At 43.7% G+C, this 13,990-nt stretch overlaps 1 protein-coding gene across 1 annotated transcript in view; it reads right to left on the bottom strand.

The window, feature by feature from the left end:
- Window positions 1–13,457, bottom strand: part of serpinh2 (serine (or cysteine) peptidase inhibitor, clade H, member 2) — a 16,878-nt gene extending 3,421 nt beyond the window's left edge. Inside the window, exons 1-4 of the mRNA XM_023396583.2 lie at window positions 13,300–13,457; window positions 12,089–12,732; window positions 7,713–7,805; window positions 7,025–7,257 (exon numbers count right to left, since the gene is read on the bottom strand). Of these exons, the coding sequence (XP_023252351.1) occupies window positions 7,025–7,257; window positions 7,713–7,805; window positions 12,089–12,725 (963 nt within the window). The 5' untranslated portion in view covers window positions 12,726–12,732; window positions 13,300–13,457. The remainder of the gene's footprint in view (window positions 1–7,024; window positions 7,258–7,712; window positions 7,806–12,088; window positions 12,733–13,299) is intronic.
- Between the last annotated feature and the right edge of the window lie 533 nt (window positions 13,458–13,990).

Below are 13,990 nucleotides of genomic sequence, written 5' to 3'. Positions count from 1 at the left end.
GTGGGAGTGGGGGTTGGGGGTTCAGTTGGCATACAGCGGTGCAGCCTAACCAGGCCTGAGGTAGCATGGCATCAACCCTCAGGCGTGCAGCACTCTGCATCACATTATTTCAGTTTGATGGTTGAGCCCACTAAGTAGCTTGTTGGGTGTACCTGTGGGGGTTTTAAGGGGATAGCTCGTGTCAGCCAGGACATGTCACAGCTCTATCTGTGCAGAGTCACAGTGGCTGTTGTTAAGAGACAGAGCAGCTTTGATAATGACAATGGGAAAGAAAGAAAGACGAGAAAAATAGCAGAGATCAAACAGGGAGACTATTGTTAAACAGTGCTCTGCGTGTATCTGCTGCTGCTTGCAAATTATGGCACTTGAACTGCCCTGAAGATTATTAAAAACCTAGGAAAGACTACACATCACACATAACAACCATTTCCACCAACACACAGAGATGTTTCATCTTGACAGTTTTAATGGAGCACATGCTGGAAAAGATGAGTAAAGAGGACAACAGGCAGATTATGATTAAAGTCCTATCACTAGGCAACCTCGGAAATCCCGTGAAAAGACTTGTTTGGTTATGTGCAGTACTAAATGTACTTTGCTTGTTAAATGTGCCTTGCTAATTATTCCTGCAATTTGCACAGGAGAGCAAAAGAAACGAGGGAAAAGCACTCGAACCACAACGACTGTTAAGTTCTTGGTTCCCACAAACAGGCGGAGCTCGAGGTGAGGGAGTATCATCAGAGTGAGCATTAAAAAAAACACAGCAGATCTGAGGCTCTGGACCGAAACCTGACGAACTGGATCATAAAACAATTCTCATATTTTACAATCACAAATAGTGAATAATGCCTGTCACAGTTTCCAAGAGCGTGAGATTATGTCTTCAAATTCCCTGTTTTTTTTTTTCTCCCTTTAAGTCTAAAATCCAAAGTTATTCAGTCTACAATGATATAAAACAGAGAAAAGCACAATATATATTTAGGTTCAATAGTAGCAGCTTAATTTTCTCCCGTAAAAGACACTGAATCACAAAACAAAAGATTAGACTATCTCAAGAAAAAAAGCTGTGTTTCACTGCAGCTTCAACCTTCATCTCTGACCACAAGGTTGTTTTGTCGCACCTGTAGCCACACACACCCAACAGTGATGTCACGAGTCCCAGAGTTCACCTGTACATCACTTTAGGAAGGTGAGAACATCCCCTGAAAAAATCTTGTTTTTGCAGACCTCCAGTCACTCTTTAAAAAGGTAGTCGAGTGTTTGATCACCAGTAACACCATGGAGCAGTGGTTTTATGTGAAGGTCCTTATTTGCTTGTATTGCCGATGTTTCATTGCTATTCCACAGACTGACAACTGGTGGCAGTGGCACGCCAAGATACACAGCAATGAACACGAAAAACATAGAAGAAGAAGAGTGCTGGCAAGAAAACACGGATGTACACGGCGACAGTTTTAAAACACTTTTAAAATTGGCTTTGCAGATGTTTACTATGAAAAGGAAATCTTTTCAATTTGTTGTGTGGTGAGACACTCTGAGTGTAAACACTGAACCTTACCAAAAACTCCACGGGGTACCTTTAAAATAAACTGTCAACACAAACTGACCCAAGTGTTACAAACTAAGTCCGACTTGGTCCAATTAGTTGTGACGATCCAAGACCTAGGGTGAAAAGAAATCTCCTCACCTCTGCTGTTCTTGCACAGCTTCGACCTCCTGTTCCCTCTGGCTCACCAATAAAAGCCACCAATGCGCTGTCGACACATTAAACAACTACAGACGTGTTCTGCCTAATTCAATACTGCCCTTAACATCCTGCGTGGGCGGTGTCGAGCATGCAGTATGTGGTACTGGCATCATCACAGCTCCATTTCACGGACCCATTCAATGCAGGCTTTAAAAAAAAAAAAAAAAAAAAACTCTTTTTCTCTCACCATCAGCTCTCTTGAGGCTTCAAAGCCTCTCCATCTCTTTATTGAGTCTCATCAGCAATACTCCTATTGGTATCTTATTTACACGGGCTTTTACCTCTTTTGCACGGTCAATACACTCTGTGTCTCATTCACTCGCTCACATTTACACATGAACCGCTTTTTATTCCAAGGCCATTTTAGCACAAATGGAAAAAGAAAAAGAAGCCTTAGCTTTTAGTGAGATATTTAACTAATGACCATGAAAACACATCTGATTAATTCATATGATGCAGGGCTGCTGCTAAAACAGCTGCCCCTCAACACTGTATACTGCGGAGTGTGCGCTTGTAAATATTTGATGGCCTTTTGACCTCATTAGCCATGATTGAGTGAGCTCTCCGGTGCACACTCATATGTCTTAGTCACCGACTGGAGATACAGCCAGAATGGAGCTCAAGCTCAGCCATTACTGTGTGTATGTGTGTGGCCAGGTCAGCAGTGGATCAGAGGCAGAGGGAGAGAGCGATGAGGGTGGTTTATTCAGTGACCTCTGGGCCGGGCTTGTTAAGAGGTTTCTCCGTCTCTGGCTGCAGACTCCGCCACAGTCTGCCCTTCACCAGAGGAGAACATCACAAATAGAGAGACGGAAAGAAAAGGAAAAGGCAGGATCCTGCAGCTATTTATAGTTCTCTGTGACACTTTCCGCCTTGTCCCCAAGCAATCATTGACCCTGCTCGTCTTCCTCCACCTCTCCAGCTCACTCACCTGCCGAATGTCACTCCTATTTAGGTCAGCAGAGCCAAGGTGACGGCGCATTAAAGGCACATGTGAGGCCTCCAGAAAGGGATTAGATCCCAGGGACTGATATGACAGAGAGGAGAGCGGTGACGGAGGGAATGGGTGCAATTTGGATGTGGCAACATGACTCAGAGGAGTGCGATTTTGTTTGTTCTTATTTGCCTCACACAGAGGACATGAATGCTACAGTTGACATACACACACACACACACTCTGCTATGATCCTCTGTATGTCCAGATGCTGCCCTCTAATCTCAGGAGTCCATAGCTGTCCCAAGCACTGACAGATAGAGTGGTAAACAGTATTGACGCACGGTGATGAGCAATTATTTGCCCGACCCAATTGGAAAAATGATCGTCAGAGAAGACATGGCTGGCTGTCGCCGGCCAGAAGGGTCGGACGGACAGACGAAATGAGATCGGAGTGGGCTGAGGGTTTGTTCAGAGCTTTAGCCCTTTCATAATGATTCCTCAACTGCACTTCTTTTTCCTGAGAGAGCAAACGGAGGGAGACAGCTCGTGACGAGTCGGAGAAACCGAGGCTGAAACATTCAAGTGCTTATCCATAATTAGGTTAAATAACGAGAACAACGTACAGCTGCTTTTTCGCTACTCACAGAAGTATGTTTCTTTTTCCCCCGTCCGTCTGGCAAACTCTCTTGCAGAGACAAAAGAGGATTTTGTGCAACAGTATGTTTTCTGCTCTTTCACTGGCAAAGTCATAGCCGTGTCAAAAGGAGTTGTTTCAAGCTTTAGTTCTAGATTACAGCCTCCTCCCCAGAGTGTCCTGACAATGTTAATGTCAAAAGCTTGTTCTTCAGGGCATGGCTAGCAGAATAACATGGCAGCGCAACTCTATAGAGATGTTTGTTAAACTAGAAAGAGGGCAAAGTGGATTTCATCAGTCCATGATGAGGTTATAATGTACATCTAAAGAGGACATGGTAATAGGTTCCAGTCAGCGTGCCCTGCCCTGGGGAAATGGGATTTACTGGCCTCTCGATCTGTCAGGTTCAACTAACTCCCCCCTCTCTTTTTCTCTTATTGTGTCTTTTTCAGTCATCCACAACTGTTGTACCACCGACTACTGTATCTCTCTGATTCTAACGCACAGCAGAGCCACTGTGTTGTGTGAACAGCTGTGACTTCACTCCAAGTTGTGGGAATTGAGGTGAAGATGCATCAGTGCGATCTGAAAGTGTTTCAACCTAATAAAAAGAAGTGGTTGTACGAGTCAGCACAAACACGCACAAAGACACTCTCCACATTAACAGTCAGTGTGTACATTGCTAACAAGTCACAACTATTTAGCATGAATAAACCAGGACTGCAAAACTACCCAGCTATCAAATTATGTGAAACGGTGAAAATTTACATTGCATTTAGTCTGAACGCATCTTCTTACTGGTCAGTAATAGTGAGCGCTGGAGATGTGCCAAGCTGTACCGTGGCTTAACCAAGAATATTTGAATGGCTGCGCATGGCTTTAAATGCCAGTCCTTTCTTTTTTTTATGTTTTATTCACTTCAGCCTCCTTTTACTCTATGACAGCCTCGCTCTTCAGTGAGAGCAGAAAAAGAGCTAAAGAATCTGTTTCTTTTTTTCTGCTCTCTCTCTCTTATTAACAAAGACCAGGATACACAACTTTCATGTAGCAGCTTCTCATTCTGAGCTGTCACTGACCATCGCTCTGCCCGTTTAAATGGCAAACAGTGCCCTTTAAACTGACTGTCGCTAACTTACACGGATGCTGTAAACGTAACGTGACGACAGACCGAATTTAAACGTGACTGGTGTCAGTTTTGTGTGCTCTCTGCGAGCCGGTGTCTGCACTCTGACGAAGACCATTTGTGAGAGAAGAACATCCACTCAGTAACACCGCTGTAAAATCACTAGCATTTCTGTATCTCCAACAATGTTATAAGTCATATGTATCAATCACCCATCAGTATTTGGATCATGTAGCCCTTGAAAAATAAGGTGCCAAATTTAGCTGACTGCACCTTTTATTGCAGTGTCACACTTGAACGAGACATCCCTTGTGAGAACATTCTCTGGCAACTGCAAATGAGAAAGTTAATCTGTAGAAATGTCAGTCAAATAAACTTGAAAGGGAAACTTTCTTCTCACCATGACCCACATGAGCAGAATATTCTCAAAGATGTGGAGACATGTTTGATTCTCGCAACTCGTCTGTGCCCCTGCCCCTGCTACGGACCCCGTGCCCCGGTCAAGTACGTGCTCTTCCACCAGCCCGACAACTCTCTAATCTCCCAGTCAGCAGCCTGACACAGCCTTCAATTTGGCCAGTATGAACCCTAACATCCCCCATGTACTCACACTAGCATCAGCAGCCACCAACCGGCTGGCTGTCTGCAAAGTGCTCCTCCTAGTTTCCTCTCTCCTGACTCAGACCAGTTCCCTTCTGGCTCTGGGAGTTCCGGGAGCAGAGATCCAGACTACCAGCTGGGCGGGGGTATGACCCTTGTGCTCCTGCAAAAGGAGGTCTGTGGGAGGCATCAGAAGCCCACTGAGGAGCTACAGGTCAGGGTCATCCTCAGGCCCCTCTTAGCCTTGTAGCAGTCAGGGTTTGATTCTCTGCTGAAGGCTGTTACAGCCTGATGCTGTGCGTACAGCTGGACACCCATCACCTCAAGGTAGCAAGGAGAAGAGTGGGAAGGGGTGACATTTGAACTCACCCTAGTCAGACTCTGCATTGAGCTGTGAGGTTAAGGCAGGCCACTACTCCAGTTACTAAAAGCACTAAAGAGCCAGACGAAGAGGAAGAAAGAAAAGTAGGCAAGAGAGAGAGGTCACAGGTGAAGAATATGTGGAGGAAGAAAAGAAAGAGGAAGAAATGACAAGCGAGAAACACAGCACAACATGGAGGCAGAGCAGCAAGACACGAGGACAGAGAGAGGAAGTGAGGAGGAAGAGGACAGACATATGAATGGAGAGAAAAATGACTCTTGAAGGGGAAGAAAAAGAAAACCAAGATAAGCAAAATGCATGTCAGGAAGAGGAGGTGGCCAAGGCAGAAGAAAAGAACAGAGAATAAGAGACATGGAAAACCAAAGAGGACAAAGAAGACAAAGAAACAATGGACATGATGAGCGCATTGCTTGCAGATATGAGAAAGTGTACCAGGTGAAGTGAAAAAGATGCAGCGTGTGGAAACAGGAAATGAAGGAAAGATAGAAAATGAAAGAAAAAACTACAATTGTGTCTGCATGCTGAGGAGCACTCTGGCACACTGCACTGCAGTATTAAAAGTACCCACCTCTCCATTGCACATTTAATGTACTGTATAAGCACAACACCTCACTCCACTGGGCTGAGCACAAATGCAGGGAACGTGGATCAAAAGACAAACTAAAAAAGAATAAACCAGCAGTACTCCAACAGAAACACCTGCTAATTCCCCCTAGAAAGAAAAGACTACAAACCCCACCGGCAGGGCAGCTGAGGTGACTCTGGAAATTAGGCCGATCCAAGATGGGCTAGATTTAATGGAAATGGAGAACCACGCTTGTCAGCCAAGACCTTTGAGAAAAAAATGTAAGAGCCACAGTTCATGCGGCAGTGCTATAGCAGCATGCAATCACAAACCTAGCAGCTGCAGAACAGTGTCATGGATGGAGTAGATTGAAAGTCACTGACATATAGAAAACCACTGAATCCCCTCTGACCTTCCTAAATGAGTGTATCGGCTTATCAGGTGAGGAGTAAGACATCAGCCAGGTGTTTTATCTAGACATTTCAGACAACACTCCAGCCTGCCATTGCACACAGGCATAATGCATTAACATTATTACTAAAAGAGACCCTATAGTTTATGGGAAAAAAAGCATAGAATTGGAGTGTATTATGGAGCAAAGCATAACTACAAACACTTACCTCAATCAGGGTCACCTACTAATCTAAAGTGCTTCCACCTACGCACAGAGGCAGTGCAGTGGAAGAGTAAGGGATATAAATGAAGGTAGGAAAGGTGTAAATTTGCCATAAATAATATAACAATGTAAAACACTAGCAGATTTGTACGCACACAATCTTTCATACTCCATACTACCCACACTGCTGATGACATCTATATTAATATGTCGAGGTGTGTGAGGGTGTGTGTGGTGAATGTGATGTTGCCTAGTTTTTTGCGGGCGGAGTATCCCTGGTTATGTCACCGACTTTACACTGATGTTATTTTTACATTTCTAGAAACATGAAAATAATTTCTGTTGAAACAAACACAACAAAATGGGACATGAAACATTAGACAGTGTAATGTAAAGTTAGTGTACAAGTACTTTACTAACCTGCAGACTTAATGTGCTGGTGATATTGGCTTTGGGCAGCGAGATGGCCACACTGGTAATATTGGTCTTCTCCAGCCACTTGGACAGCAGCTCCAGGGTCAGCAGCTTGTCCAGTCTGGCCAGATTCTCAACGTGGAAGGGCAGCAGGAGCACCAGGCTGACCTTGCCTCCCCACAGAGGCGCCTCCACAACCTGCACCATGTTTTCCACGTCTTCATGGTGACGGTACAAACCTGGACGAGAGGACAGGAGGAGTCAAGGAGAAAAGGGAGTCACCCGAGTTCTCACCTGCTTACAAAACAAACTCAGGAAGAAAGCGAAAGTCAAACTGAATCTGTTTAAAAATAATGTGAATGCAACCTGCGACAGGATGACAGAGGACCACTGAAATAATCCTTTTCATGAATTGGAAATGACATTATAATATAAAATTAAACAGTGTATCCCTCCAACATCTTTTACTGCTGTCATAACAGAAATTCACTCTGCCTCGTTGTTGTTTTAAGACAATACATAAAATATGAAAAGCGTGTTAAATAAATTATAAGGTACACAGTGATAAATAGGAGGGAAGCAGATTGGACCTTACAGATGTTCAAGCCATTTTAGAGTTTGATTCCTTTTCACTTCATTTATTTGCTGGCAGGCCTGCAACAGCGACAGACTGTGCTTTTTTTTTTGTTTTTACCTGCTCTGTGCATCATCATCACTTTGGTGTATTTCTTCCCCAAGAAGGTACGACGATCTGCGCTCTCTCCGCTGAACTCTCTCTCCCAGAGCCCTGAACACACAGCCAAACAAACACACAGCTTGACATAGATACATTACATATTGATATACTGTATAAGAAAATGCTAAATGATTGAAAGAGGTGGAAAGGTGGTCCGCTAAGTTAAACAATGTTGATAGAATACACATAGACCTCACACACGGCGACAGCCCTTGTGAATCATTGATTTGTACTGCCTATTAAAAAATGTCTACTCTTCTCAAAGCCGTGGAGTTGGGAGTGGCATACTGAGGCAGTTATGAGGTCCTTAAGGCCACAGCGTCCCATTCAGGGTTCACCACATTTCACTTGGCCCTGCTAACCCCATGACAGCTGTCAATTTAGGAGGGGAAGAGAGTGGTGGAATTACTGTTGTAATAACCTCACAACACATTGCCAAGGCTGCTAGCCCCACTCAATAGAGCAGGGCACATTGGCTAGAGTTAGAAGGTCGACAGATTATGACTTGTACTTATGTCATTCTTTGTGAATGACACCTGGGGGCCAGCCAGGGCTTTAACTAATGATGACTTTCAGTATTGATTCATCATTTGAAAAAAAGTAATGCGCTCATGACACAATGCTAAGGTGCAAGGAGGCCAAGACTAATTGCTTGGCTTTATCAATAAATACTTGCGGTGGACAAAGTGTGTGGAACCTTCTTTTCTCCATATTAATGATTCATCGATTTGTCTATTAAATGTCAGAAAATAGTGAAAATAGCAAATCACATGTTCCCAGAGCCCAAGGTGACATCTTCAAATTGCTTCTTTTTTTTCTTTTGTCCCAACAGCAGTCAAACAGAATGAAAGTACTCAATTCAAAATGATATAGGACAGAGTAATGGAGCAAATTCTCTCATTTGATAGTGAATGTTTGGCCAAGAGATAAAAACAAGAGTCTGCAGCTCTGTCAGGCTGTGCTCAGTTACAGTCGTGTTCTGAGCTACATGCTAACATCAGCATGCTAACATGCTGACAATGACAATGGTAACATGTTGATGGTAAGCTGGTGTAATATTTACTATGCTCAACATCTTACTTTAGTGTGTCAGCATGTCTGATAACAATTTGTAATTTGCACTAAACACACCTGAGGCCGACTGAGGTCCGTCATTAGTTTGGCAGGCGTTTAGACGTAAACCAAACTACTGGACAAATTAAAGCTTAGACCTGATGATAATGAATAATGATAATGATGATGATAATGATGGATGAAAAGTTGAGGTATGATCAAAGTTATTACACATGATCTTGAAGCGTACGTCAATATCAATTTCATTTCCCCCCGGCATGCTAGCACAAGTCACAGACATTCGATTCGCTTCCTGTAACATCAGAGAGAGAAATATGATCCCAGTGGAATTCACAAACAACTGGCTGAGGGTTACCTAAAGTGGCAACCGTGTTGTTTAAATGATGTCATGACGATGAACATTTTCTGTGTAAATACTATGAGGTCGTATCGAGCTGGGGTTAAATTGATGACCTCACCAGCATGCACAGCAGACTCGTTTGATCTCCGTGAGCGGATGTGTGGGTCCGCGTCTAGACAAGCGCACCTGCGCTGCATTATCTTCTTTTGAAGAGGACAGCGCCGCAGCGCAGAGATCACTCGAAAAACCTGAATCTATTAATATCCATCGACAATAAACAATGAAACAATTGCACAGCTAAGAAATCCAATCGCTCACAGACTTACCAATTTATACTGTAAACATCAGGCAAAAAGCAGAAGAGAATCAATGAGACCGACCGGTTCCCTCTCCTCCTTCATCAACTTTTGATTACAAGTGGTTATGGTATTTCAGTGGCTATTATTAGAGGTTAAATATGTGGGGACTTGTTCTCTCTTGCCATTTTTTTCTCTCTCCTCCTTCTCCACGTTGTTGCATTAGCTTCTGTGTAACTTTCTCTCAGCTGTTTTTTTCTTTTTTCCTGCAATCTTATTTTTCCTCTTCCGTCTCCAGTGTTTGTTTGTCTAAAACAGGAACAAAGCCTGAATTAATTAACTAGTGTGGACTGGAACTCCCAAGGTAGGCCTTTTACATCCCTCCACCATGTCTGTCAATCTCTTTCACTCTCTCAGCAGGCCACCCTCTATTTCTTTACTTTGCTTGGTTTTCAATCTTTACTTTTCTCCCGTCTCTTTTACTCTGCTTCTCTTTGTCCCCTTCCCACCCAAAAAATCTCTCCTTATAATGCTCTGTCTCTGCAGTCCTCTTGCCATTCTCTTTGCCATCTCTCTACTATAAACATGTTCCACTACTAATTGCACCTGACCTTCCCTTTCTTTGAATGCTGTGTTCAGCCCAGGGAAGGAGGGACAGCAAAGAGCTTTTTAAATCCCCCCCCCTTGAATAATTAACTAAAAGGAACCAAAGTGAAAAAAAAACAAAAAACAAAAACAGGCAAGGAACCAGATGCCTGCTGAGTGCCAAAAGAAATTCCGGCACTATCTCTGAAACCATTACATTATCACACACTATCAACTGCCTTAGGACCCTGAAATCAAAGACAAATAAAAAAATAAAAAAAATGCTACAACAAACCAGAGGAAGCTAGAAAGAGCAAGAAGCAAACTATCGACCACTTTTAAATTATGAATCAAAACTAAAGGAATCCAATTTCCCGTAATCTAATTTGTGCGCCGCAATCTGCTGTATAATCTAATTTGTATATTTCCTCCACAAAATTAATGAACCGACCAACGAGGGTCGGTTCACAGAAAAAACTAATTTCGTAATGAAGTCAGAACATCAAACAAAGAAAATTAATTAAATTGCTTATCAATGTATAGTCTGTCAGGGAATGCTATTTTCAGAGGGCTGTCTATCTGTTGGCAACCTGTTTTCACTTCAGCAGCCTTGCCTTCTTTGCACCTAATAAAAAGAATACCTGCAGGAGGAAACGGAGGGAATAGAGGCAGATGGACACAGATAAGGATGTGAACAGGAGACACGTGGGAAGAGGAGAGAAAGAGGAGACAGGGTAGATTAGACACGTGATAAGGGGCGACAAAAGCAAAAAAACAGAGACAAACACCACAAAAAAGAACAAGTACAGAACAGAGGGATATGTTTAACACGTCATCGTCATCATCGTCTTTGGTGGAAAACAAAGATGAGATTCTACATCAGCAGGAATCGACTTGTTCTGAGAAAGAGAGATGATAAATTCCTGAAAAGTTATCATGGACAAAAAAATGTATAAATAAATAATAATAATCATAATAATCATAATAATCATAATAATAGCTATTTCTGACTAATGAGAAACTAAAACCCAGTTATTAAAATACTGACACCATTTAACAGCCTAATAAAGGCAGAAATAAACCTAACTATAACCGTTAATGGTGCTTTTTAAAGGAGGGGCACTATGATAACTTCAGACGAGGATTATATGGATATGGTTTTGGGATGCAACTGTTAAATTATAGATGGATCATCTATCCGACTGAATCTGTATCGAAACACTGACTAGTGCTCACCCCTGCAGCCCATCACAAAGACCAAATCTGAGCCAAGCTGCGCCGCCGCAGACTTGGAGCGTTCCAAGCACAGATGTTAGGCATGACACCGAGGGAGAGAGTCTGGACACTTGTTACTCAATTATTTAAGATGACACATCACCCCCCAATGGAAGATGAATAAGCTCTCAGTGATAGACCCCAGAATCATCCTTTATCTGCTGTGTCCACCAGCTGGAGTCCACCGCATGAGCACACACACACACACACACACACACACACACACACACACACACACACACACACAGGTGGGCATACTGGCACGAACAAGATAGTGGGCAAACTGGCGCATAGGCTGTCTGTGCAGTCTGAGCACTGAAAATGGTGCACGTGCACGCCATATTAATATTCTAAGACCTCTCATCCAACGCAGCAAACAAGTCCCGCATAGAGACGTCCCATAATTCCAAATGACTCCACAATTACAAAGCACACCAGTCTATTTCAGCTCCATTCAGTCCAGCAAAACCTCTGCGTTATGTGTCTACATCCAACCTCTTATGACACTGGATGTGCACCATAATGAAATATTCATTTGGGTATGCATCATTTACTGTCACAGCCCATTTTGACTTGTTTTGGACACACTGACAAATTATGACACGTTGGCTTACTATTTCATAACCATCATTTCCCTTTACCCAACCAATGTCATATTTTCCACTACTTTGTAACCACAAACCAAAGTGTGCATGATGAGCTGGATATAATGAAGCCTGCTTTGTAAACTAGTTGTTTATCTACTGTGCACTATTTCTCCTCACCTTTAAAATGCAGGGCATTGGCCAGTATCAAGGCTCCGGCCTTAGCCTGGATTTTTGCCTCCAAAGGAGCTCCTTCCAGTCCACCAAGCCCGGCTTTCGCCCAGCTATGGAGCTGCTTCAGGTCAGCCTTAGAGTCTCCCTTCCCCAGTGGCCGATGCTGCAGCCTGAACTTGGCCTGGCTGTCCTTCACAAAGGCCTGACTGACCGCAGGGGCCTGCTTGGAAAATACAGCTGAGGAAGTGTGCAGGTTAAAGGCAGTCACATTGGCTTTAGTGAAGCTCTTCAATGCCCCGGACAGAAGCTCCGCAGCCTGGGCTCCGGCCTTGGCGGGGGAAGGAGTCTTAAGGAGGTCTTGGAGCTGGCTGGCAGTGGTGCCTGCAGAACCACCACCCAGCGCTTCGAGTGAGGACGCCACAAGCAGAGGTGAAAACAGGGTGTTTACTGAGCTCAAGTCAGAGCGAAGGGCCTGGTACAGGCGCAGACCCAGAGCCCATGTGGGGTCACCCAGAAGAGGAGGCGGGCGAGGTGGAGGGCTCGGTGGGGCAGCAGGGCTATTCTTGGAAGAACTGGTTGTGCTGCCCTGCACCAGGAGAACTGGCAAAGACAAGAGGAGATACACAGCAAGTCTGGGCAGCATGGCAGATCTAGGGGGAAACACAGGAAGGGCAGTCAGTATGAAGGTTTGCATCCAAAACACAAACTGTGTGGAATGAAGAGAATGCATTCCTCTAATTTGTAGAGCAAAGAAGATAGCATTATTCACTGAAGATATTTTGACTGATTTTTAACAGTGTAACAGCTACTCATGCTGTTACTGCACCGTTCATGTTTGAGATGAACCAATATAAACACAGCAAACAGCAGCCCCTTCTCCTACAGTGCCACAGCAGTAAACTTGATGTGTAAATTCCTCCCCACTTGGCAACGTGGTTATTATCTCACCCGCTGCGCAAAAACCAGAGTGTGACAATTAACTTTGATGAAGTTTCAAAGGAAGATTTTTGGTCTAGGATTGAACAAGTGGTTGAAAAGGAAAAATTAAAATGCGCATTTTTCTCTCTTGCCTTTCAAAAACAGAAACCCGACTCATTGACTTTACCGAGCCGGTGACAGGAGTGACTGGAAACATCTGTCGTCTACCTCAGCCGACGCTGTTATGATTTCCTCTGCGAGAAAGCGAAAGAAGGAGAGACGTGTTTGTTCAAATTTACCGTTATTTAATTCAAGTTTATCCCCTCTGCTCCGCGGCTGTCCTCTCAGCTCTGTGCTCCAGAGGAAGTGGGGCTGGGACCGGGCTCAGACGTGGCAGCACGCAGAGGAAGTTCAGCTCAAACTTCACCAGCGGACGGTGAACTGCACTTCCAGAAACTTCCAGAGCTCACAATAAAACGTCCCTACAACCAAAGTGAAATGTAGTGACAACAGTTCAAAAAAAAAAAGCGCCGTTCCGTTTCGGTTCAAACTTTACATGGAATCCCGTTTTTAATACAGATATCACCGCTAAACATGCAGCTAGATGTATAATAATGTATTAATGTTTGTACAATCCATTAAAGTCGCCTACCACTGGAAAAACTGCAGGGTGAGGTCACTCTTAAGTCACTTGTGGTATCTGAATCCAACTGGTTTATGCAGACATTATACTTTTATGCTTTACAAAACCATAATTAAATATCACAAAGTCCCTGTAGGCCTACGTTATAGCTGTTCCAGGGATTATGTGCATGTAATGCTGGCCCTGGTATAGGTTTTTAAAACGAACAAAAATCCTCCAGTTGTAGTAAATGAGGCGTTTCTCCATACATTCAAAAGAAAGCTTTGTGGCTTCGCCTGGATAATAAACCCTCTTGTTCTTGGCTCAGTGGGGGTTGTAGTTCCCTAAGCGATTCAAGCGGGGTCGCT

Source organism: Seriola lalandi, unplaced genomic scaffold (assembly GCF_002814215.2).
Source record: "Seriola lalandi dorsalis isolate HSWRI2012SDOR001 ecotype SW California unplaced genomic scaffold, Sedor1 jcf7180002054979, whole genome shotgun sequence".
NCBI lineage: Eukaryota > Metazoa > Chordata > Actinopteri > Carangiformes > Carangidae > Seriola > Seriola lalandi.
The sequence above is the reverse complement of the archived record's forward strand: the minus strand, read 5'-3'. Positions and strand labels throughout refer to the sequence as shown.